Consider the following 26,399-nt stretch of genomic DNA (forward strand, 5'->3'; position numbering starts at 1 on the left):
ATAAATAAGCCTGCAGTCTTCTCCAAGCATGTTGTTTCCTCTGCCTATGAAGAGGCCCCTTCTTTGACTTGCAGCCAGTAAAATAATGTTTTTTCCAGATAATGAGCCACTTCACATGAGGAAAACACTCTAGCATCCTGGACTTGTCTAAACAGCATTCCGTGTACTCCCACACATGGTCACTTCCAACACTCGTTCCATCACATCTCAGAAAACTCTAACTCAGTGTGATTGCAGCCTTCTTTCAGCCAGCTTTCACAGTTGTAGCTAGATGTAGGCCAAATCATAAGACACAGGACTTTTGAGAAATGAAACTTCAAATATGCATTTGTCAGCTGTTGCCAAAATAATCACTCGTAGTAAATCCCTGTGAGGTTTTGTCTTTATTCCTTAAAGATGGGAAGTGAGTTGTATGTGTAGTGGGTACATACTGGCCTTTGTAGCAGGATAGTCATCTCCCCATCAACCGCTATGGGAAATCAGGAAGCCAGGACTCACAGAACGGTGGTTTTCAGAGTCACAGATCATTTCAATTCCCACCCACACAAAGCATGGTGCAGATTTAAATATGACAATTTAAAAGTACATATTTTGGCAGAACAGGTCAAATTGGTGACTAAATAAGTCCTGGATTAGGTTTTCAGCCCAGGCTTTATCATCTCATTATTTTTATGGGTTTTGACCTGCACGGTTGCTTTCTGCAGCTCTCCATGTGTAATGATTTAGTCCAAACCAAAGCTGGTTTATTGCACTGAAGGTATGATACAATTTCAGTAGGACAGTCTTCACAATATCCTCTTCGGATTCTGTGAGACTGACCCAATTGCAACAAAGAGAGTTCAGGATACTTAAGTTCACTGTGAAGCTTTAAGAATAACTGTCAGAATCATTCTGTCTTTGGGGAAGGTTGGATCTTCAGGATGTAAAATGAGAAGAAAAAAAATCCCTTATCATCTCTCAGACTAGCTCACAAGTTCTGTCAGCAAACTCATGTTTTGGAGAGGTTGCAGTTGGTACAAAAATCGATGCAGGTTTATTTTAGGACAGTATTTGCACTTTCAAACTACATCTCTTTTAATATGTGAATTAAAGTTCATTATTGTTACCCTTCTTCTGTATATTGTACCTTTTGCCTTTCCAAAAGCTGCACTTACACCAAAGTAAGGCAGCCATTCTGTGACTAATGCATCACTGATTACCAAGGCAACTTGGTTTGCTGTCAAATGTAATTTGGGGCCTCTCAAGTGATGGATTTACATCACTTCTAGGTGCCACTGGTCTGCTACACCTGTTTTGATACTAACACAAGAGTGTTGTAAGTAGATCTATAGACATCCCCTTGCATAGCATCCCTTTGACTCTGTAAACTTCACAAAGGGCCACACACAGTACACTGTATCTACTAACAGTTAGGACATTCCTTGAAGTGATCAGTCTGGTCTTCTGGATTGAGAAGGTGATGATCCATCCATGAGGCAGATGGGCTTCCACAGAGCATAAGGGTTGTGGGGTATATTATAACAAATTAAAACTAAAACCCTGCTACGAAACAGGTCATTGTGCAAAGTCAAGCACTTGGACACCAAAATACGGAATAATGAAGATAGCTTCCCCCCATGGCGTTTTCATGTCAGACTAAAGGTTAAAGAAAAGCGTCCAGTTACATAACCGAAACAAATGCCAGAGCCGATTTCAGTTGCACCATGCTTGATTTTCTTTCTGACATAGTTTTGGTTCCTAGGAACTTGTATTTATTTTCCTCATACAAAGATCTAAAATTTACCAAATGAGAAACATGCAAGAAAAATAGAAGTATAACTTGTGGTTGTTTTGGGAATTACTGACCTTCTTTCCCACCTCTGGCTGTAAGGATGCACTTCGGAACAGCTCTTGCTCGACACCAGAGGCATCATTCATCACCCCGCATCTTCTTGGGCTCTCTTCCTGCTGTTGCTGCTCAGTCATTACTTTTGCAGAGCTCTGTAAGTAAAAGGACTGACGGTTCAGGCTGTCCTGTCCCGAAACCCTCCTAAAGCCCAAGGCATCCATTCTTGAGGCAGCTCACGAACCCACTCCCCTCGCTGAGTGCCCAGGCATTAACCTGAGGGGAAAAGCAGATAGGGGAACAAGGAAAGCAGCTTATGCCTAGGGGCTTTTGCACTCCAGAGCAATGCTTTAACTCTTAATCACCTGTAGAAGTCAAAGCCATCCAAAACCAGCCACTTTGCTATTTTAGTCCTTTTGGTAACCACTTCTGTTCAGACTTACATTTTCCATGGACAAACTGCCAAGCCATTTGAGGAGTGGTTCAGCCACACACGTTGCTGACTGCAAGAGGCTGTTACAATGTCCGTCCTTGACTCACGCTGTCGAAGTCAATGCAAACCCCATCTGCCTCAGTTGTCCTTTCCCTCCTTCCTTGCCCAGAAACTCAGAGGAAGGCCTAAGTGCACTGGGCAGGGTTTCAGTGCAAAGCCAAGGGATTTGTGCGGTGCCGAGGAGCGCAAGGGACTCAGTCCAAGAGCATTTGCCCATGAAAACGTGGCAACCAGCCTTTGGATCGGGTGTCTCCAAGAATGGGACGGAGTGAGGTTTGCCAGCGCGCTCACTGGAGGCTAGAAGTGATGTTGTTTGAAACTTGCATAGTCTGGCATGGCTGAAACACAGAGCTGGAACAGTGCTGAGTAGGGATTACTCATATGCTAGCGATGAGGAGGATATAAAGTAATAATGACCTTAGGTGACATTAATCTAGATTGGATCCAGAACCCTGACAAAAATCCTCCCATTTGTAACACCGTATGTAAAGAACAGAATAAACACACAAGACATAGATCTTCCTGTCACCTTGTCTTGCTTTACAGGAATACAGCAACCTAGTCCTGTGTGTGAAAAGGTACATTTTAACATTAGGAAGGTTGCAATACTGAAGTATTCTATGAAACAATGAAAATTACTGTGCTATCTGAACTACTTCTTGCTCTTACCATAGCTACAAAGCTGAGGTTGAAGCATTTAGCTCATGATTTAAGACAAGTGCAAAGCAACCTAATTACTGTAGTAGTTTTAAATAGTTATCAGACATAAGCTTTTTATTTAAAACCACCCACAGTATTTTGGTTGGTTGTTTTGTTCGCCATAAAAGTATGTGACAGCACAAATTACTGTTATTTTTGGACACTACCGAAATATGAAAAGAACAAAAAGCCAACTTTTGCTATTAATTGGAAATAATACATTTAATTTTAAGAAGGAAGGAATAATAGAAAACATACGTGGCTCTTCATCTCTGCCTGTCTGATCTTTCCTGGGTTTTAAATAAATCAAACCCTCTTGTGATTTCCACTTGTAATGTTAGATCTTTAAATGTCTGGCTTGCACTCTGGCTTTGATGGCTGCCAACTTGGAGCCAAACTACTTTCTACCAGACCTCCATATAAGTTGGTAGAAAAATTAGTTCTGTCTCACTTTTAACAGGCCTAGTTTGTAATGTGTTATTTTACTTCATTGCCGTCACTTCTGCTGGTTCCATGACATTTAGTGAAAGGGAAAAATAACATTTTAAAAGTTCAGAGGTTAGAACTTCTAGATCCTATTTTCATGTTTAAAAGGACGAGCTGTCAAAAACATCCTTTGTTTTGTTTATACCAAGGGCAATGAAACGTGTGGAATTCTAAATGAGGCACGACCCCTTCTTACCAGATTGCCAAGATACGATTCTGCTGAAAACAGTGAAAGAAATCACTTCAGATTTGGCTAGCATTGCTCTGGAATCATGGCGATTAGATGACGGGATTTGAGCTGTTAGCAATTAGTAATTAATAACTTGATTTTTATAAAGAAAAAAAAATCCATTTTAAATACTTTAAAAATAGGGTTTACACCTAATAGTTTTATAAACAGACCAAGTATTTTCCATTGAAGATGCATGCTGGGACAGATCCTGCAGTTCTTCCCAACCAAGATGTCACCCTGGGATTTAGCAGCTTGAGCACAACAAAAGAATGTCTGATTAGGTAAAATGATCACACATTAAGCATTTACATGTTTACCCAATACATGTTATCACACAGCAAAAGAACTGTTTTCAACCAATAGTTAAAGTCACTGTCAAGTCTGCCTTCATATTTTTGTGCTTTTTGTCTTGCTGTGACTTCCAAACACAGGCAAAGCTTCCTAACAGGAAGAGAGAAGGAGCCAGCACATGTACACGTGAAGAAAAGACTTAGACCATCTAATTTCAGTAAGAAATCATCCCTGTTTGTGACTAATTGTAAAACCATTTTTGTAAATCAGTCCTCCAGCAAAGTTACTGTAAAGGACAGAGGAAGGGGCACAGAAGTGCTGTTGGAGAGTTTTGTTCCTGTGGGTCATTCAGCATATCTGAGCATTCCAGAGGAGCTGTGATTCACCAATGCCATGCATTGTTGTCCAGTATAGAAGTAAGGAGCAGAAAAGCACTGATTCAAATGAGATTACTCAAGTCAAACACAGCAGGTTGTGCCTATTGCTAGTGCACAAACAAGGAGCACGCCTTTGTAAAAGAGCACACATCAAATGAATCAAAACACAAGTGTTTGGTAGGACCTGGCAGGGTTGGAGGATCCAAGAGACCATGCAGTTTGTTGCCTTTATCTCCCACCAAGTTTGCTTTTGGATATAAATTATTAAATGAAGTTATGGGAGGAGACTGGACTGGGGAGCTGGTATTAAAAAAGAATTTGTAAGGACCCTGACACAGAATGAAACTGTGTGGTTCCTACAGCTATAAAAGGGTATTTTAACAAAGTACCTACAACAATTAGTCCTAGCAATGCTGTATTTCTGAAAACAAACCAAAACCAGACAGTTAAAAACAATCATGAGCTTACCCCACTTCCCCATTGGCGAGGTGTAATTAAGTGCACCATTAGTACCTCCTGTTACTGGCCACTGTCAGAGACCAGGCACCATTCGAATTGGATCCCTTCACTTAAGTATCTCTGCTGACCTTGTGCTTTCATTCTCACTTGTCCAATTTTCCACAGACTTTACACCTAAACATAAATACTTGCCCTTCCATCACCACTAAGGTTAGAGTATCTCTAAACCTCATTCTATCCAAGCTACTGTCCCTAGTGCATTTCATATGCCTAGAATATATAGGCCACCTGATCAATCACACTGGGAAAGGATCTGTACTAATATGTGGTATGTCTAAATTTTGTATGACACCTAAGATTTTCTTAGGTAGCAACAAATCATTCTCCTGTGTGATGCAGGACACTTCCATTGGTGAAATAGTCTGTTTCCCAAAGCATCTTTCTTTATGTCTCACTGAGTATCACTGCGCTGCTCTCCACTGTACATCCATGTTCAAAAGCTTCCTGCTACTTACAAGCTTTCCTTGTTCTCCATCACAGTTGGTCAGTTCAAGCTACAAACCATGGTTTTGCTGGGTCCTGCCATATTGCTAAGAAGCTGGATCAAATATATACGCAAGACTCTAGTATCTCCTCGACTTCTTCCATTATCTACATGAAAATCAACTTGAAGATGTTCAAGTATCTATGAAGAGCCATTACATTTAAAATGTTTGAGGTCAGCAAATATTCCTCAGGGACATCATTGCAAAGCAGTCTTGCAAAAACCATCTCCTCCTGTGTTGCTAGGCTGTGTCCCTGGATTACTGTGTCCATTGGCTATTAGGTGTACAGACTCTCATGCTAAATCTGACTATGCAATCCCTTTTACTTATTTACGTCATATAAACACTAATTTTGATTATCTATAGTTTCTAGTTTAACAGACTCCTTAGATTAAATTAACAGAATGTCTTAGAAATTAACAGACCTCTTTAAAATTACAAATTACCTTTCAGCTCCTTGTTTCTAAACTTTTTGTTTGGATAAATGCTGTATTTATATTAGAGCTGATACAGCAAACAGTTCAAGAAAACCCCAAGCCAAACCTGAAGGCAAATCAGTCTCCTCACTACAAGGAAGAAAGATCATTTTCTACCTACTGCATTTTCCCCACACCATCAATACCTTCACCAGTACCAACAGGTACCTGATATTCACCAGATCCTGACACCAGTAGTAATATGGCCAAACAACGGGGCTTTTCAAATTGTATCATCTACACCTGCCTTTAACTTCCTTATTTAATACTTGCAACCCTGGAAGACTTTGTATAAGTGTAATTGTATTAATGGGAATGCAATATCAGTGGCAAAACAGTTAACTTTGACTTAATTTCATTTAGGCACAGAAGGAGAAAACACAACTAACCACAACCAAGTGTCCACAATTCCTCTGGGGCAATTTAAACCATTTATTTCCAATATATAGTCATGAAATACTTCTAATTGGCAGTATTTCCATTACTTAGTTCTATTATCCAGGAAGTCTTCAAGTATTTAAAAAAGAAATTAATGAAGCACATATGTTATCTTTTAAAAACATATAAAAACTGTATACAAAATTTCTTTAATTTGTACTTATATTACTCCCTTCTTTATCAACAGAGATATGCTTTACACACTTCTGTGGAATTAAAATCATTCACAGCACTTAGTCTCAGCAATAAACCTCTGCAGAAGTGTTTTTCTTATTAAGTACAACCATAATTCTGACTACTTTTTGTAGCCACCTGCAGCATTTCTATTTTCTTTAGAGACAGCATGATGCAAACCAAACCACCCCAGAACCATCAATTCCTTACTTACATGTTGTCAGTGTGTAGGTTTTTATTAATAGTACAAACCAGTGTCTGTGATGGCAAAAGTAAAGCGTGCTTATTCCTCCAGTTACTTCAAAACTCACCATTGTAATTATATGGGTTCGGGGGAAATGTTAGGTGGGCAGGAATGAGAGCAGGCTGCACTAACAGCGAGAAGAACCTAGACTGAAGTCAAGTCTGAGTAAAACCAAGGTTCAGTTATTTCAATTTCTGCTTTTTCCTTGCCTGAAACTCTTGGGTTTTATTTTTGACAGACTTTATTAGCATTGATAGGGCAGGATCTATGGCTGTCTTGGCAACCTCTCCTTTCTTTGCCATCTTGTTCTCCTGCTCCTTGCTTGCCTCCTTAACATCTTGCTCCTTTTCTTCTCTTCGTCGAGCTTTCTCTTCCAAGATCTTTTCTACTGCTTTTGTCTTCTTGAAATTTGGATCTGAAGGATCCAGGTTAAACAGGGGAGAAGTAAACATGGCTTGGAATCTTGTATCGGTAACATTTACCTGAAGGCAGGAGAGGAGTATTTATTTTAGGTAACCTTTACCCACATTAGCAAAGCTTTCAAACATGATAAAATACAAGCTGCATAAGCAGTCATAGCTCACGAGACTGTTCACCATTCCTGGAACAGCTCCAGTTACAAAATCCCAGCAAGTGTGAAGCAGAGAGCCAGAAGGTGCTATTGGTAAAACAGGCAAGTGAATGCTTGTGCAAATCCTGTATATGCTGCTGTCAGCAGACCAAGGAGAGGTTTGCTGTTGAGAACTGACCAGAAATGGATTTGGAACAACCAGCTGCCACACCAATGAAGAGGATAACTACTAGTGCATCCAGGAAAGAGCAGCAGGTGATAACAGTAGGTGACTCTACTTTGACAGGCACAGAGGCACCCATCTGTCAGCCTGACCCTATCTCAAGGGAGGTGTGTTGCCTATGAGGGGCTCAGATCAGAGATGTTTCTGAGATGCTGCCTGGTCTTGTAAGTCCTACTGACTCCTATGCACTCCTAGTGGTCCATATGGGTGCCAGTGACACTGACAGCAGTAGGAGGATGAAAGCAGCAGTGGATAACAATAAGAAGAGGCAAACACATATTTTAGGCACCAAATTGTACAAGGTGCAATTATAGTTTGTTAATATACTTGCATAAATAGTGTCTTGTTGTTTTATACAGAGTTTGGCTCTGTTCCCTTCAACGTTGTATCAGAGTATTTCTTGCTTTTTGAAAACAGTCTGTAACTCTTTAAAGATGTAGACCTAGCTCTCCTCCTTCAGACAGAGTAAGGGAGGAGAGGGATATGAAACCACCAAATTTGTCCTGAAAATAATCAACAAAGGTTCTATCTGAGCCTCAAAATCAAAGAGTACACCCTTACCTGGAAGTCATCTTCTATCAATTCTTTCCTTTTCATTAAAAGTTTCTTTTTCTTCTTGCTCAAATTCTGTTGTTCTACAATCTTTTTATAATTAAAATGTTTTCTGGCATCATCCTCATCGTCCATCATAAGCAGGGCCATTTCAGCCTGGTGCAAAATAAAGTACATAGTGAAATTAAGTTTCCTATGAAAAACACAGCATCTTGTTAGTAAAGTCTGTATAAATCTCCATACACATAAATGAGTTGCAGTAGGGTTGTCAGGGCAGTATTTTTAATCCATAACAATATTCTTCTAACATTGAAGTGTAATAGAATCATCATAGAATAGTTAGGGTTGGAAAGGACCTTAAGATCACCCAGTTCCAACCACCCTGCCGTGGGCAGGGACACCTCACACTAAACCATCTCACCCAAGGCTCTGTCCAGCCTGGCCTTGAGCACCACCAGGGATGAAGCATTCACAACTTCCCTGGGCACCCCATTCCAGTGCCTCACCACCCTAACAGGAAAGAACTTCTTCCTTATATCCAATCTAAATTTCCCTGTTTAAGTTTTAACCCATTACTCCCTGTCCTATCACTACAGTCCCTGCTGAAGAGTCCCTCCCCAGGATCCCTATAGGCCCCCTTCAGATACTGGAAGGCTGCTATGAGGTCTCCACGCAGCCTTCTCTTCTCCAGACTGAACAGCCCCAACTTTCTCAGCCTGTCTTCATACAGGAGGTGCTCCAGTCCCCTGATCATCCTCGTGGCCTCCTCTGGACATGTTCCAACAGTTCCATGTCCTTTTTATGTTGAGGACACCAGAACTGCACACAATGCTCCAGGTGAGGTCTCAGGAGAGCAGAGTAGAGGGGCAGGATCACCTCCTTCGACCTGCTGGTCACGCTCCTTTTGATGCAGCCCAGGATACGGTTGGCTTTCTGGGCTGCAAGTGCACACTGAAGCCGGCTCATGTAATGTTAAATGGAACTGTTGATTTCCCTTGTATGAGATACAAACTAAATGCAAATACCCACATTCAACTTTCAAACCTATCATTAATCTAATCTGAAAACTGTACAGCATAATCAGGAATGGACACAATTCTATACTGATATTTAGATAGCAAAATAAAAATCAACATACATGAATTTAATATATTTATTTAGTGAAGTTGTTCTCAGAAAGAATGAGAAGCAACCATGCACTAGCAAACAATTCAATCTTCAAGGTCAAAAGTCTAGAGGACAAGGTTTGAACACTGAAATGTTTCATACAGTGCTGATGTTAAAAGTCATCAGCAGAGGGACTATGAGCTCAACCAGTATGGCTTCTGTGCCCTTACATTTCAGTATTACCTAACTCCTGAGTTGTGTTCAACTATAATCTTCCAGAAAGATACGCTGGCATCATCTTAAGACATCAAGGCATGGACCAGCTTCCATTCTTCTTGGGTAGCTTTTGTCCCCAAAACTCTTGCTATTAAAATTATACAGTTTTATTCCACTGTCCCATGGAATTCAGTAGTTCCAATCACAAGCACATAACACATATCTGCAGAACTCAGGCAATGCAACATCTGTAATTCTCAACATTTTAATCCACTTTACCTTCTGTTTTTCAACTTCATCCTCATCCTCTGAGGTACTTGCAACCGATTCTGGCTTCTTCTTTAAACCTACGTGCAAACATAGGACATGCACGCATTTACTCAAGCTGATGCATGACAGCATAATTTACCCATGAGCAGAACCTGATGTGCAACTTGTTTTCTTATAATCAACACCTGAATGTCAGATGTGGAAAAAAACTGAAAAGTTAAGAAAAAACAGCTAAAGCAATAAAAATCTGCTAGTATTTGTTCAATTTAAGGAGGCAGCAATATCCAAATGTCATAAATAAGTCAGGAAAAAACAGAGAAAATGTGTTTACTGTGTTTTTCAGAGAGCAGAAGAGAGAAGCATCACAACAGGGCAGGCAAACATATGACATTACGCCACTCCCAGGGCCTTTTAAAAGAGAATCAGTTTATATACTCATAAATGTAATTGAAGTGTCCTGCAGTTCTCAAGCCGTTCACTCCTTCTCCTGGAGTAGGCAATGTAGTAAATACTTCAGAATAAATAACAAAGTGCATCTCTTCTCTGTATCCAGAGCAGAATTCTGCCAGCTGAATAAGAGTTCATCAGTGCATAAAGGAGAAACAGTTTTGATACTGTCTAGGCAAGGCTAAAAGACCATCTTGTGCTGGTAGCCATGTAGCACAAAAACCCTTGCAAAAAAGACCTGAACATGATCATTGGATTGAAAATATGATTGACTGTCGAGATTGAGTATTCTTCTGATGAAGCTCTGCTAGAATTGATTTGAGCTACACAGTGCAGATTAGACATAACAAATCATAACAGCTTAAGACATTAGTCACATGTAACTTTAATGAAAACAGACCTGTTTATAAACCCTGCAAAATCAAATTATTCTCTTTGGAATGCCTGCAGACCTCGACCAAGAAGGAGCAGGAAAAGCAGGTTTTCTGACCTGAACCACATACTCTGACCCTTGAGCTTGGAATTACATTCCCAGGCAATTTATTACAGTCCACTGGGGTTACTCTCAAGGAAGATATTTGGCTCCATTTTGTGAAGCCAGATTTGTAATCAGACCAAACATGCCAGAAAAACGTCAAGTTATATCACTAAATATACCCTGGAACAGGACACACGTCTTGAAGACCAGTTTTCTCTCCCTTGACTATTCTGACTGTTTCTAAACAGATTCCAAGCTGGACATGGACTTCTAGAAGAAACAAACCACCAGCACCAAAAAATAAACTCTCCAGATGCGCAATGTCATCAGCTCAAGAACTAAACCGTTCATTTAGGAGCTCCTGAAAACATGCAGGAAAATCAGATTCAGATATAATATTATTACCTAAGCTACATAATTAATGTGTAGAAGGGAGAAATAAATGTCTATGTGAGACTTCAACAACTACGAAATCATTTGTGTCTTCACAGAACTGGCTAAACTACAGAAGAGGAAACAGGGCACAGACACACCAATTGGAGACAATGATTCTAGAAGTTAAATCAGTAAATCCCTCAGCCTTTCCACTCATTCCCCAGAGAAGGGCCCCAGGAGTCACCTTCCCTCCTCTTTCACTGTGTGTAATCACAGAAGTGAAGATAACTTATCTTCCTGCCTTCAAAGAGTTCTGTTGCTGCGTGAGGATGAACCTGGAGCTAGTATCAAATGAAGCTCTTTTCCATGAATACAGACATAAACCAAACGTTATTACTTATTATGATACCTACAGCTGATAAACCAGCTTGGGACCTAAAAATCACTCTTAGCACTACGAATTTTACATCGTACTGAGAACAGTTTGGTTTCAGGATTCATAAATGCATCATTTTCCGTCTTTTTAATACACTCCTGACACTGCCCCACATACATTCTGGACGAAACTTCCCCACACGCTTTTTGCACACTTACAAATGTAAAAACTATAGTAAGAGTCTTTCCCAAATTCATTGCAAACCCTTGTATTTTTCCTAGCACCTAATCCCCATTGCCATCTTTTAATCATATTTCTTCCACCCTACAGCAGCAGATACTTGTCTTCAGTGCTATGCAGAACTGATGGGTGCCACCAGCCAGTGAGAGAAGCTTCTAGTCTCTGCTGCAATCCCCTCCTGAAGCTGCCATTCGGCTCTTTGTCAGCTCAAGAATTTAGTTTGCAACATTCACTTTGCATGCCAAGAACTTTCCAGTGCTAACAGTAAAAGCTAATCATCATTTTGAGACTTCAAATACAGAGACCGACCACAGACCAAAACCTCCTCTCACAAGACCTCTTATCTGTCTTACTCAGAAGCTTCAAAGTCAGCCTCAAAAGCCTTGGAAAGACAGAATAAATGAATCAGTAATACAGCTAAGACCTTTATCTTCCAAGTACAGGTTCTACAGCTACACTCAGATTTTGCTGTTAACAACTTATGTCTCTGCAGTCGAGCTGTTATCTTCCAGCATTAAAAAGCCATCAATTCCCACATACATCATAAATTAGATTATGAGAAGACATCAAATGGTTTGGAACCTATAGGAGTTACAATAATGTGCAAGGACTTGTAATTCTTTTTCTCAATAAAGGCTCAATACAAACTATGTTTAATAGGCTAAAGTGTTCTGAAGCTATTCAGTGATCTCCAAAAGCAGGACATTGCTTTCATGTTAATAAGCAATTCAGTATTCAGCTGTTAATCTTCCAACAGTTTAAGCTACAAAAGTCATTCTGTCTTACAAGAACCTTTTCTGAGAGAAGGGAAACAGATGCAGTAAAACTGACACTGGCCAAGCCAAATGAAAGGTTTTGAAACAACAGTGCATCAGTGTAAAACAGAAGTGACAGACGATCTTTTTCCTTGACAATATCAAACTAGAATCAAGCTTCTGAAATGCAGCATCAAGGCTCATATGTACACAGCATTTTACATTTTAGCCTGTGGTTCTTTTGAAAAGCCACACAGGGATTATACAAAGCAAGCACTACGAATATGCTGTACCTTGCCTCTCCCAAGATGAAGCATCCATGGTGTAAGAAACACTGCCTACTCTACAGAGTTTCCGGGAACAAGGCAAACCTGATGAATATACACTCAAGTAGACTTCCCATAATTTCCAGGTTTCCTTTTGCAGCACTCAAATCTGTTAGGCCCTTTGTCTAATAGCTCCTTATGCTCTTGCTTCAACTGCTTCAGCTTGTGAACAAGTAACTTACACAAGACCCATACACATGACAGTCAACAAGTGAATTGAGGATGGGTTCAAACACACCACTAACAGCACTACTGCATTGTCACAGTTCCTGCACTGGCCCACCTGAATCTATATCCTGCCATATGCTTGTCAGCATAATCCGAGATCATCTGACAGTCAGTATAAGGGCAAAATTTCAGTGTTTCAGGGGAATTATGCAAGGCTTATGAAAAATTATCATCATTCCAGTTACTGCTGTACCCTAGATACAAAACTGGCAGAGTTACAGCCTTGTTCAAAGCAGACTGTAACCCATTTTCCCCAACTGGGGAAGCCAGCTGCTCTTTAAAACAAACCCAGCTATGCGACAAGAGGCTGTTCTGGGTAGACCTGGTGAAAGCCAAACAAAATTGTGCTGTGTAATCATGGTTAACATGTCAGCTGCCTTGCAGCCGACCACTGTGTTCTTCCTTTGAAACTCCTCCAGGGCTAGGCACATTCTGGTTTTCAGTAGGTTATCAGTAAACTTACAGACAAAAGCTTCACTTTCTTAACCTTTATGTGTCCCCAAAGACTCCACGAGCACTAAAGTCTATTCTCTTCATTATGGACAAGAATGTTTAAGAACCTGCAGATACAACCAGTCCCTGCTGAGCACCTCCATGACACAAAGAACTTCTTATATAATGCACAAGAAATCATTTTTCCAGGGATTTCACATACAATGTTGAAACATCAATCATTAGTCTGAGAGTACCTACATAATCTTGCTATTAAATAAAGTGGTAGAAGGAATGGCATCTTTACAACAGATTCTGAAATAACCTATATACAATTCACCAGGAGAGCATGGCAGAAAACATGCTTTCCTCAAATCATGGTATTTTCTATAACACATGGATAGGCAGTAAAAACATGTTTCAGACTAAGAGAAAAATGATTTCTTCTGAAAGACAACTTTATCATGCAAATCCATTCGGGAGTTTTGTAACTGACCCAAACTTCCAAGGCTCCTGTACAAAACTGGCTCCTTCTATAAAAAAGGGAACAGGCTTTGAAGGCAATGAAGTTATTTTCTATGGAATATTTAGGGGAGCAGATGGTCACCTTGTTTTTAACAGCCACCCCCAGAAATTGTCTACATAATGATCTCTACTGAAAGCTAAGAGAACTACGCTCCCTACCATTCCACATATCACAATATGCATCATTTTATAAGAACAGCACCTGCAGTTTTAGGCTGATGATACCTACTCCATTTTGTTCTGAACATACTATCTCTGCATTTCCTTTAGCTTGACTTTGTTTTGAAAGCTCACTATTTAAAGGAAGGACAAATTTATTCCTGAAGCCATTTGTCTTGACCCACCTGTCTTCTCAAGTTCTTCAGCAAAATATGGGTCGTTGAGATCAACATCAGATGGAAGCTCATCCTCACTCTGTTCTTTCTCAGCAGTAGCCTGTAAAAAAGCACAAACATCATTTCAAATCAACATAAACTACCGAAGTTTCACTGGAATTAGATGTTCCTCCCATTAGTAACTATAAAGATGAAAACTGAAATTCGTTATGCTGAACATCGTAAAACTAGAATGCACTAAAAATTGTTAGTAAAGAGAAATCAACTATTTCAAATCTGTTCCACAGATTGAGAGCTTTTTACATACCTGAAGAAGGGCTATTTACATACTCCAAGGATCTTTCTTAGCCGTATCCACAAACTGTGATGCACTAGCTAATCATACCAGCTAAATGACAGGATCACAGCATTGTCACATCCTTACTTTATGTACCACAAAAGCTCTAAATGGGAAAAAACTGTAGCAAGGAGCTTCATTTTGTGCTCCAAAATTTAAAAAGCCTGAGTTTGGACTGGTAGCATGGGGTTGTACAACTTGCCCCTTGACTTAATTTATCAGACTGAATATGAATATTACGGTAGCAAAAGTTGCTCTGGTACCTAACAGTGCTATTTACTCCAGTCAGAGCACTCTAAGGTTTAAGAAGTTACTCATCAAATGCCACTTAAAACTAACTGGAATCAAGTTGTTTTTAAGAGTAATCTCTGCATTATCTGCAACATGAATTACATTCATAGTAATTTAAGAATTTAGATTCTGTATGCCACATGGTTTCTTTTCCTAACATATGTGTGAACATTTATCTGTCTATTTCTGCACATCAGTGCCACAGGAGTCTTCACACTTACTTTCTGCATGTGGAAAGATGAAGCAGCAATGATTTTCACATTATTATAGGGCCATTTTGTTATGCATAAACAGAACTGTATCACAAATTTGCTCTTGCAACTTATAATAGTTCTTTATCCCTATTAATTCTTTGCTGTTACAGCTCTGGGAAACTATTACTTTAGGCCAAAAATTAGCAAAACTACAATTATCATTATCATAACAACTTTGATATACATCCAGTAGCAAAAAGACCCTTCCTAATTCATTCAGCTGAAAACCAGCTGTTACTATGACTCATTTATCTTTAAAGCATCACAAGTAGATAAATGGAACTGTGTTAAGTACATTTATGATCAGTAATATCCTGAATATGCTTTTACTCTGTAAATTCAATGAGAAACTCTCCGTCTTTCCACATGAGTGACCACTGCACATTCTAACCTTAGAATACTACTGGAAGCTATCCACCTTTTTGGTTATCCCAAACAAACAATAGCAGCAACTTAAGAAACCAAACCAACAACTCCCCCCAAGTGGGCAAAACAATCATTACCTTTCTCTTTTTCTTAAGGGTTCTTTTTTCTTTCTTCTTCTCTAGGAATTTTTCCCATGGAGTTAGGTTATTCTTTCCTTCCAACCTGTTCTTGACCATTTCTTCGGCACTTTCTTTGAGGCCTAGAACAAAACAATAGTAAATTAAAGTAACAAGACAAATCTGATTCTTTTTTAAATCAACTGCTTTCTCCTTTCCGAAAGGATAATCCACTTTTTCTTTAACAAGCCTGTGAAAACAATCAGACTATTGCTTAAAACAACATCTTTATAAGTAAGGTACATGATGGGTTTTTCCAAATAAAACATTCCTTCAGTAATAAATTATACAAGAGTCTGAAGAGCTTGCTTATGTGACATCTGAGTCCCAGTGTTCTTGCTGTTCCTCAGACAGGTCTCCTCTCCAGACATTAGACTGCAGTCTACAGATGCTGCTCTTAAGGATGAGAAGTAACACAATAAAAATAACAAGAGACATACACAGAGCCCTTGTATTTAATGTGCCTTACTATAATTCGTTAAGATTCACAAAAACACTTCGAATACAGTCCAGATATTCCCTTTACTGTGAGGGTGGTGAGGCACTGGAACAGGTTGCCCAAAGAAGTGGTAAATGCTCCGTCCCTGGCGGTGTCCAAGACCAGGTTGGACAGGGCTTGAAGTGACCTGGTCTAGTGGAAGGTGTCACTGCCCATTACAGGGGAGTTAGAACTGGATGATCTTAAGGTCCCTTCCAACCCAAACCATTCTATGGCACTCTGATTCTGTCACAATATAGGGTCATCTCACAGCTGGCTTGAACCTCCATAGCTAGTGCTCTCCATTCCACACAGATACTATCTGGTAACTGCTGTATCAGTATGCCTAGCTCACATGATAGAGTTGCTACAAATAGCATCTCCATTGCTGAAACTTTGCCCCTGTGATACTACTATGACAATGCTGCAGTATATCTGACGACCCATGTATTTTTCTGTCTGCCTGTAAAAGAGAACAATAAGCTAGTATTTGAATGAATTTAAAGTAAAAATAAAACCACAGCTAGAAAGCAAAGGACAATGTAAATAAAAACCCCAAATAATTTCTTGCATTCAGTACTAATGTCACAACATGACATGCATGAAGTTAAGCTAGACAAGTCAGGTATCTAGCTTTTTACAGCTACTTAGTACCAGCTGCTTTAACAACAGAAAATTGCCTGCAGTTAAAACTGACTTGCCTTGCAACACACAGAAGCAGAGTTCTGTGGCAGAAAGACAGAATCCTCTTCCCTGGCAGGAGGTTACAGCCTGAGCAGCGAGTTATTCTTCTCCTACCTGTAACTCCTCGCTTCATTCACTACACACTTTTGCTTTGAAACTCCTGTAACAAATGAGTCAGATATCCTACAGTCCACATCCTCTTTAATGACATCTTGGGAGCATGTAGGAATTGTTCCTGCTTCCCCCTCCAATGCTGGTATCTGCTGTCTCTTCCCAAGTCTACTTGTCCTAGTGGTCTCTTCAGCACTCCTTTCCAGCCCAGCCCAGCCCAGCCCTCACCTTACCAAATCCTACCCTCCCACCCTTCATACCAGTTTTATTGCTTGGAAATCACATTTGGACCTCTCCAGATGTCCTAGACTAGATCCCATTCTCTTTCCCAGCTCCCAGGTTTCTCAGTTGGCCAGTCCCTGCTCCTCATCATTCCTGCCAGCTCTCCACAGCAATGAGGAACTGAAAACAGAGGTCATTGTGGAAAAAGTGGTCAACTTTCATGGACAGTCCTCCCCGTCCTCTGAAAAGCAGAACTGCAAACACCAATTCCTGCTCTTGTGTTTGTCGACACTCCAAAAATAATTCAAAGGCTGGAGAGCTGGTTACAACATGTCTGAAACACGAAGTGTGGACACGATCTAAAGCCGTGCCTTGTAGGAAGAAAAGAGTGGAGCGAAAGAGGTAAAGCGTCCTTCTGCTATCCTGGAACAAAGCCAGAGTTAACAGCAAGTGGCAAACTGTTACGGCCACAAAAACTGGGTATAAAAGCAGAAAACACGTGCATAATCAAGGAAGGATATTGTATCGGTTCACTAGAACTGTGCCACTAAGAAACCCTCTGGTGCAACAAGAACAAATATTTAGTTATTCCTAATTGTACACCTCTTCATCTCCAAAGTCAATGAAAGCAGTCATCAGCTTCCCAGAAACTGAACTACTCTTACTTTGGATATTATTTTGCAGTACTTTTGTGGAAAGAATTACTGGTCAGGTTAGCAACCTTACAGATTCCCAATGAAGACGGTAAATACTGGACTAAAAAACGTATGTCACATCTCCAGAAAGAGAGAGACCCAAAATCTCAAAGGAGGTTACAAGATTTCTGCTTTATTTGCCTGGAAAATAGAATCATTTGATCCATCTGGCACAGAAAGACTTGGAAGAAAATACAGCCCTTTCTTGTGGTATTTGGCAGCCTCATGAAAGACATTAGAGTTTCTCCACAGATTAGAATGGCTCACAAACTACTGTCCAGACCACTTCCCGAGAATCAGAGTGTATTTAAGTGGTCAAAAGGCTTTTGATTGCAGAAGGGGGAAAGCAATTGTCTACTTTAGGTAGGATTATTAACCAACCATAGAAACAGCTAATTTATATCCTTACTGACATCATTTTTTTAAGAATAAATGAATCACACTCATTCTATTTAATCTTCACAAATATGGGCAAAGAAAAGAGGAGGGGAAAGGTCATAGTCACAGAATGGTTTGGGTTGGAAGGGACCTTAAAGATCACCCAGTTCCAACCCCCCTCACACTAAACCATCTCACCCAAGGCTTCGTCCAACCTGGCCTTGAACATTTAACCAAGGTACTGGCTCTTCACATTGAAAAGCGTTTATGATAAGTATGTATTTATTCCTTTGTTTGCCAATAGGTCTCTATTATAATTTAAAGCAGTCCTCTGAATTTTGATGAGGTAAACCTACTCATATTTCAGATACAGTTCAAAGATGTGCCTCACGCAGGCTGTTATACTGTGTTTATTGTCATTGAAGACTAGACAAATGGTAGTGCAAGGGAAGCTGTCAGTTGTGTATTTGTTAACATCTAGTCTTGAGTATGGATATGTATGCTTTTTTATCAGTCTGTTGGATGCCCTTAGTTCTGAAAGAGAAGTATCATTATGGAGACTTTAAGCAGTGAACAATTTACCCTTCATGATCTGCACTGTAGGTAAAAGCACTTCATTAGTTGCTAATCCATGGTTTGTATCGACTGAACTTAGACCTAAAAACACAGAATGTGTTTTTTGTTACTATTTCTATTTCTGTTACTATAGTGGGCCTACAAGGATGATGGGGAGGGACTCTCCATTAGGGACTGTAGTGATAGGACATGGGGTAACGGGTTCAAATTTAAACAGGGAATGTTTAGACTGGATATAAGGAGGAAGTTCTTTACTGTAAGGGTGGTGAGGCACTGGAATGGGTTGCCCAGGGAAGCTGTGAATGCTCCATTCTCGGCAGTGTTCAAGGCCAGGTTGCATAGAGCCTTGGGTGACATGGTTTAGTGGGAGGTGTCCCTGCCCATGGCAGGGGGGTTGGAACTGGATGATCTTAAGGTCCTTTCCAACCCCAGCTATTCTATGATTTCTATCTCAGCTATTAGTAAATGGGAAAAAATTACTAAGTACTACGTTAGGGGGGAAAATGCTTTTTACCTTTATCTAGGGTTTTTAACAAGTGTTGAAGAGATTCCTTATAACTCATTACAAACTTGTGTAAGCATTTAGAAACATTGCTAATGTCAATTTATAACTAATTTAAATATTTTATAGACCTGTTAAATTTTCTTTCAGGACACAGCTGAAAAACTTATTCAGGTTGATGTTGCAGAGAATGCCTTAGTAAGTAGTTTTCTGAATGCTGATGGGCTTCAATTCCGTAATACAGGAAAGCAGAAGCAGCGAGTTTCTGATGTTATTTTTCTTGTAACCCACCTTTAGAAGAATGCTGTGGAATCTGAAGTCCCTACAGTCAGCGTTGTAGCTGATGAGGAATCCCTTCCTTTCAAAGAAGATACATTTGATCTTGTTGTTAGTAGCTTAAGGTAAGTGTTAATTTCTTTATAATTAATTTCTTGGTTAAAGATGTTAAATAACGTTCTTTTCAGAGTAACTTTAAGGAAAAAAAACAAGAGAAAGATGAATAGTCCATTACTGCAGTAAGAAATGCACTTGCATAGTTAACAGGAGTGTACATTAGGAAAAAATGCTATCCCTATGGTTCTTACTGTTGGTTTTGTGGTTTTTTTTTTGATTTCAAGACTCATAGAATCATAGAATAGTTAGGGTTGGAAAGGACCTTAAGATCATCTAATTCTCACCCCCCTGCCATGAGCAGGGACACCTCACACTAAACCATGTCACTCAAGGCTCTGTCCAGCCTGGCCTTGAACACCACCAGGGATGGAGCATTCACAACCTCTCTGGGCAACCCATTCCAGTGCCTCACCACCCTAACAGGAAAGAATTTCTTCCTTATAGCCAATCTAAACTTCCCCTGTTTAAGTTTGAACCCATTAACTGCTTGTCCTATCACTACAGTCCCTAATGAAGAGTCCTGCCCCAGCATCCCTATAGGCCCCCTTCAGATACTGGAAGGCTGCTATGAGGTCTCCACGCAGCCTTCTCTTTTCCAGGGTGAACAGCCCCAACTTCCTCATCCTGTCTTCATACAGGAGGTGCTCCAGTCCCCTGATCATCCTCGTGGCCTCCTCTGGACTTGTTCCAACAGTTCCATGTCCTTTTTTTTGAGGACACCAGAACTGCACACAGTGCTCCAAGTGAGGTCTCACAAGAGCAGAGTTGAGCCAGTGCCAGCCAGCTTCTCTGGGCAACCTGTGCCAGTTTTAACCTTTAGCCTTACCTGAGCTAAAGGATTAGAAGTGTGATAAATACTACTCCAAACCTAAGTATATTGCTTCTCACACTGGTGGGAGAGTGAGTAAGGGTGGACAGGCCAGAATTTGTACTACTCTAACCACTGAGTTTTTAAAATGTTTGTAAGTTTAACAGCATTCAACTGCCAATTATTAGAAGCTAAGAAGATATTTCTTAACTCTGTCCTTCAGAACTCTAAATGAGCAAGTTCATCTTGCATGTAACATCTTACCAAAAGGAAGAAACACCTTGTTGCAGGTAGCTAAAAAGAATAACAGACAGAAATATACTGATAACATTAGAATTTGTCAGCCTTGAAGATAAGCCACCTCAAGTCAAGACAGCTTTCTTAACATAGTATGACTGCCTGAAAAAAACCCAGTGCACTTAGCAGCTAAGATGTTACGTGGGAAGAACTGCAGTGCTGAGCACTTCATGCTGCAAGAGGTAAGACTGCTTCAGAGGACTTACTAAGCAACGATATAGATTAAGACATATATTCCATATGAGCACTCTTCAGGTCCATATCATCTGTAACAACATACAGTTGGGGGTTACTATGCATTTTACAGAGATACGATTGCCTGCTATTCCACTTCTGATGACAACAGGTTTTAAGTTTTCCTTTAAGCCTAGCTAAATATTTACATCTCATTCTTCCCAAAGGAAGAATTTTTAAGTTCAATAAGAAGAAAAATAAGTATGAAAACCTGGCTGCATATCAGCAAGAAATGCAGTTGTGGTCTTCTCCTTCTTCACCTTCTAAAGGGAGTTTTGGGAGCTGCAGAAGGATGGATAGTAATTGTTGCTCAAATCAGTTATGATTAAGAAAACAGATGGATGCTTAAATATAACACTGATTTTGTGCCTAAAAGAAACAGACCAAAGAGAGTTGGAACTACATCTGATTTATTTTTGCTGGCACTGTGGTTTATTTAAGACTATTATGATTCAAGAATAACTGAATCATTCACAAAGTATGCTTTCTATAACCACGCGTGCCAAAACTTAAGTTCTCAAATTGATTCAAATCTCTGCCTTTCAATTGAAAAGCTTCCTAGATTTAACTGTTGTAACCCTCTGTATATTCAACATTTGGGCACCAGATTAAGGCAAAGCTTGATAATAAAAATATTTCAACACACAAATTAGTTGTGAAAAAAATTAAGGGCCTTAGGAGATTATAACAAAAACTATTCTTGAATTCCAAGAATGCTCCAAGTGAACATAATTAAATTGTTTTGGAATTTCAATAAGCACATTTGTTCAAGAAAAACACAACTTCGTAACTAATGTACTTCTCTCCCGTAAGAGGGAATAGTCTCAACTGCGTCTGTATTGCCAGAGCTATAAACTACTGTTCAGCATGTGCTGACTGTGCTCCACAGTAAAAAAACAATATATATATATATAGAAGAAAAATAAATCTCCTTTTCAGGTGTGCAGGACTTCCTCTCCAAGTGCAGCCTGAAATCAGTAATAACTAAAGTGTTGCCATACATTAGACTGGAAAGCCAAGTTAAAATACTCCACTTCACTCTCAGGACTTGGACAAAAACATATTCCAGGGATTACAAGTGGTATTGACAGGCCTCTTGAAGGGGAACAGCCCAACTAGCAAAGGCAAGCAAACACTTCTGTGATTCCAGAATCCCTGTTTTTTGATAATGCTCTAACTTCTTCAGGGTAAGAAATGAGGAAACACTAACGTACTCTGCAAAATCATAGCTGCTAAACTCATGACAAAGTCAGCCTTATTTATCAGGATAGGGTGTTTTGTTTGTTTCTTTCTGAGTTTGTTTGTTGGCTTGTTGGGGTTTTCTTCTCCTCCTTTCTATCCTTCCCTAAACATAGAGATATAGCAAAAGCCTGGGGAGCCCCTCAAGAAGGTGCAGTAAGGAAGGGGTGGGAGTAGATAGAATAGAGAACAAACCCCATTCTCTCAAGTCAAGTTCCATTGTGAAGAAACAGGGAGCCCATATATTAGGAAACTGGATTCCATCTCTACTACATTTCCTAAATGTTAATATAATTTACTTGTAACATGCAAGGCACAGTTTTAAGAAGCAGAGCCTTTCAGAAAACATTTTGCCCAACCTGTGCAAGGGAGACTAAAGAGAGCTTCCTTTAGTCTCTCTAAAAACAATATTCCATCTACTCCTATGCACAGATGTCTAACTATGTCACCACACTGTGTTGCTTAGACTTCCTTATGTCACAGGGCTTCATTCATACAGTTCTCAAGATTCTCTGGAAGACAGACTGTCTAACAAACAAACAAACACGTTTCCCAAATCAACACCAAAAAAGGGAGCTTTTCTTACTGTTCAAACAATGCCCTGTCTATATACATACACAACACATTCCCAGCAGCAATTGTTTTTACTGTGGTTTCCACCTTCAGTCTGAAAGGTGACAACAAAAAAAACTATGTAAAAATCTTATAATAGCTACCTATGTATGAAGCTCATTCATCTTGACTGCTCAGTGGCACAATGAATTAAAGCTATGAAGTGAGCAGCATCAAGAAAGCAAATAGTGCCACAGTGTGGACAGCTGAAGTGAAAGATGAGAGTGCACCTGCGGTAGCAGGCATTGCCTATGGCACATGATACATGCTTTTTCTCTAACAAGTTTTGGGAGAACTCATGCGAGAAATGACTGGAATTATATAAGCACAACTGAAAACACACAACTGGCTTTAACAAGAATATACATCTTACCAAGAGCTAGGAATAAAACTATTTCATTCAGTTCAGTGAGTCAGTACAGACCAGAGTAAGATTTAAGAAGTGAGCATTTATGTTCAACAGAAGTTACCTGAGCAAACTCAGAACAATATTAGTGTATATATCGTATAATTAGATATTGCATTCCTAGCTGGAATTAACCCATCACTGGTGAAAGAGCTGGATTCTAGTGTATCTCTGGTCTCAGTATTTACAGTAACCGATCAGACTGCGTCCTTAGGTAGCCTGCAGTGCTACAGCTACTGAGCCAACATAGCACCTTGCTGCCCCTGAAAAAGTTTGTTTTCAGATCCTAGGGTGAGTTCTGCTGGGATGCTGTATGGCAAAGGGACCTGCTTTTGATTTCCAAATGAAAACCTGGATGTCACTATCCCCCAACTTCTCTTCCTGGCAGCTTTCTCTCCCAAAGAGCAATTGCACTGCAAGCGCAGACTTCTCCCTTCCCTGTTCCCCCAGATCTTCAGCATTACGCAAGCAAGATTTTCAGACTTCTCCTGTAATTTTATGCTGTTTCCAAATCATACTGGTTTGCATTTTTAAGAGTGCAGGTACGTTTTATAGCTCCATGGCAAACACACAAATGCTTTTCAAGAAAATCTATGAAGCGATGAATGAAAAAACAAACTCACTAAAAAAACTGGCAAAAACCAAACTACAAAGAGAAGCTTAGTGCTGAGGAACTGAGCTGAGTCATTACTTCTTCTACATCCCTCATTGTAATCCATCTGGATTTAAATTTATGGGGAAAAAAGGTCAGTTTCTCTACTGTAAATCCAACACCTTACAATATATCCCTGTTAACAGGCCAACACTGCACTTCCTCCAAGCTAGTAAAAGAAAAATATAAAGCTTACCTGGAACCCATTTAACCTCCATTCCTATATCCTTTTCTTCCTGTTTTTTCTCTTTTTCTTGGATACTTTGCAGAAGTTGTCTGTACTTGGCAATTTGCTCTTCATCATCTTTTTGGCTTTTCCTGGGTTTCTCATCTTCCATTTCACAAGCTACATCACCATCTAGAAATGGAGAGTAAAGCTATCACAGCCAGTCTCAAGAAAGTGATCAACTGAAGTTAATGTTTAGGGAACACAGCCAAGGCACATACGTGGTGGCATTCTGCTTTGAATTCTGAGAAGAAAAATAAACCATTTTGTTGTTTCTTCTTCCTAGCGTCATGTGAAATGAGAAGTAAAGCTACACTGGATGGGAACTGAAGAAATCCTTAAGCTAAGAAAGGCTCTCTTGAAACTGGATAAGGGGCTACCAATTTGTATTTATCACTGGTTTTGCAGGTTTTGATAGGAGAAATTTAAGTGACAAGGTATATTGTCATACTTTCCCATTTAGATAACACATGCATTTCTTAGTTTTAAAACAAATGTTCAACATCACCTTCATAAAAACCTTTAAGAGCCTTTTCATTCTATAAGCAAATAAAGAACACTTGACAACAGCTGCAAGACAGGAAAGTGAGCTGAATATACTGTCAAAGGTTGTTCAGAGTTCAAATAACCTTGTCACTAGATTTCAAGTATCATGCTGTGTTGCACAACACAAGGAACTGCTTTCTGATGGACATTAAGAAAGCAATGCTTTCTGCCAGTAGCTTGTTCAAAGACTTGGAACAAAACACACAAAAAGCCCAGAAAGCCAACCGTATCCTGGGCTGCACCAGAAGGAACATGACCCGCAGGTTGAACGAGGTGATCCTGCCCTCTGCTCTTCATTGGGGACTGTAGTGACAGGACAAGGGGTAACGGGTTCAAACTTTGCGGCAGGCAAACAAAATAAGCTTAATCAAAGCATATCACAGGAGACATCTTTTTGTAAGACATTTTTCGGGGAAGGGGGCTCTACACAGAGCTCCCTGCAAGCCTGACAGTGTTCAAAGAGTGCCTGAACAACCTTTAGATATATGGTTTAACTTTCAGGTTTTCCTATGCAGAGTCAAGACTCAATGATCCTTATGGATATCCTTCCAACTCAGGATATTCTACAGTTACACCATCAGGAACAACTAATTACAAATATACTGCTAAAAGTATTTTGTCATATGGTCTATGCCGGTATTCTGTGTGTTGTGCAAAGCAGGACAGCAGAAAAGATGTTGCTCTGCAAAGATTAAAATAACCTAAACTAAAATCAGAACAAAATCTTAGGCATAAACCCCATAATGCTTAATTTGAAGCATCATTTAAAATGCCATACACTAAGTCACCAGTGCTCATGGTCAAAATAGCATTTATGGACTTGATGCACGCCACAAACACTTCCTATTTTGAACAAACAGTAACAGAAAATCCAGAGGCACTGTAAAGGATACTCTGTGCCATGAACCACAGCCTACCAGGTCACTGAAATACTTGACATTACAGAACTGCTTTGTAGTGGTGACACTAACATTCATGATGTGCATATTTTAAGTTAAAAAATTCCATTAAAAAAAAGCTTAGAATGGGCCAGCAAAACCCTGTTTATAAATAAGATATTTTAATAAGTTAAAAAAATGTGAATAAAAGTCCAGGACATTTTTTTGCTTCTTATCACACTCCTACATTCCCATTCAAGCAGCTGACATTGATTTTTCCCATTCGTGCACAGTGCCACATAATTCTCCTGGATGGAACGCTGTCAGATGGAATCCTGCTTTGTATGACGTAACTGAAGGGATAATAAGGTCAGGAACGTGCTCAAGACATGAATGTAATGAGGACATTGGAGGAACATAATTTCTCTATGAATAACTTACTTTCAGAACCAGTAGAATCTAGACATTTCCAGGTTTAAGATTTATGAGTGTGGTAAGATTACTTAAGGCCATTTTCTTTTCCTTCCCAGCAATGTTAGTTTACTTTTTAAGATTTCTGAAGTGTTGCTCACTTCCAGACATTTGTTTTCATCACCACCCTATTACAGATGCTATTCTTTAACTTAGTGGTCGCCCTGTACATAATAGAAGTCGGAAATACTTCCCTCTGCATCTGATACTCCCATTTAAGTACTTTACTAAGCATTACTTGAGAAACTAAAACTCATGGAGCAGCTGATAAGTGTGTATTTATGTAAGATGAGAAACAACGGACACTAACCCTGACAAGATATTGCCAAACTGAGTTTGCTGCCAGATTTCCCAGCTCTATAACCAGAAAAA

The 26,399-nt window shown here is 39.7% G+C and overlaps 1 protein-coding gene and 1 long non-coding RNA gene across 2 annotated transcripts in view; both read right to left on the reverse strand.

Annotated features, from left to right (window-relative positions):
• Window positions 1–1,120: 1,120 nt before the first annotated feature.
• LOC134159583 (uncharacterized) lies at window positions 1,121–5,301 on the reverse strand. The gene is made up of 2 exons (XR_009963189.1): window positions 2,191–5,301; window positions 1,121–1,980 (listed from the first exon to the last, which is right to left on the reverse strand). It is a non-coding gene; the product is annotated as an uncharacterized LOC134159583 (long non-coding RNA).
• Window positions 5,302–6,279: 978 nt separating this feature from the next.
• ESF1 (ESF1 nucleolar pre-rRNA processing protein homolog) overlaps window positions 6,280–26,399 on the reverse strand; it is a 29,886-nt gene continuing 9,766 nt past the window's right edge. The window contains exons 8-13 of the mRNA XM_062610733.1: window positions 24,103–24,264; window positions 15,581–15,702; window positions 14,205–14,295; window positions 9,688–9,755; window positions 8,095–8,241; window positions 6,280–7,221 (exon numbers count right to left, since the gene is read on the reverse strand). Of these exons, the coding sequence (XP_062466717.1) occupies window positions 6,922–7,221; window positions 8,095–8,241; window positions 9,688–9,755; window positions 14,205–14,295; window positions 15,581–15,702; window positions 24,103–24,264 (890 nt within the window). The 3' untranslated portion in view covers window positions 6,280–6,921. The remainder of the gene's footprint in view (window positions 7,222–8,094; window positions 8,242–9,687; window positions 9,756–14,204; window positions 14,296–15,580; window positions 15,703–24,102; window positions 24,265–26,399) is intronic.

Source organism: Pezoporus occidentalis, unplaced genomic scaffold (assembly GCF_034315485.1).
Source record: "Pezoporus occidentalis ecotype Australia unplaced genomic scaffold, CSIRO_AGI_Poc_V1 ctg10, whole genome shotgun sequence".
NCBI lineage: Eukaryota > Metazoa > Chordata > Aves > Psittaciformes > Psittacidae > Pezoporus > Pezoporus occidentalis.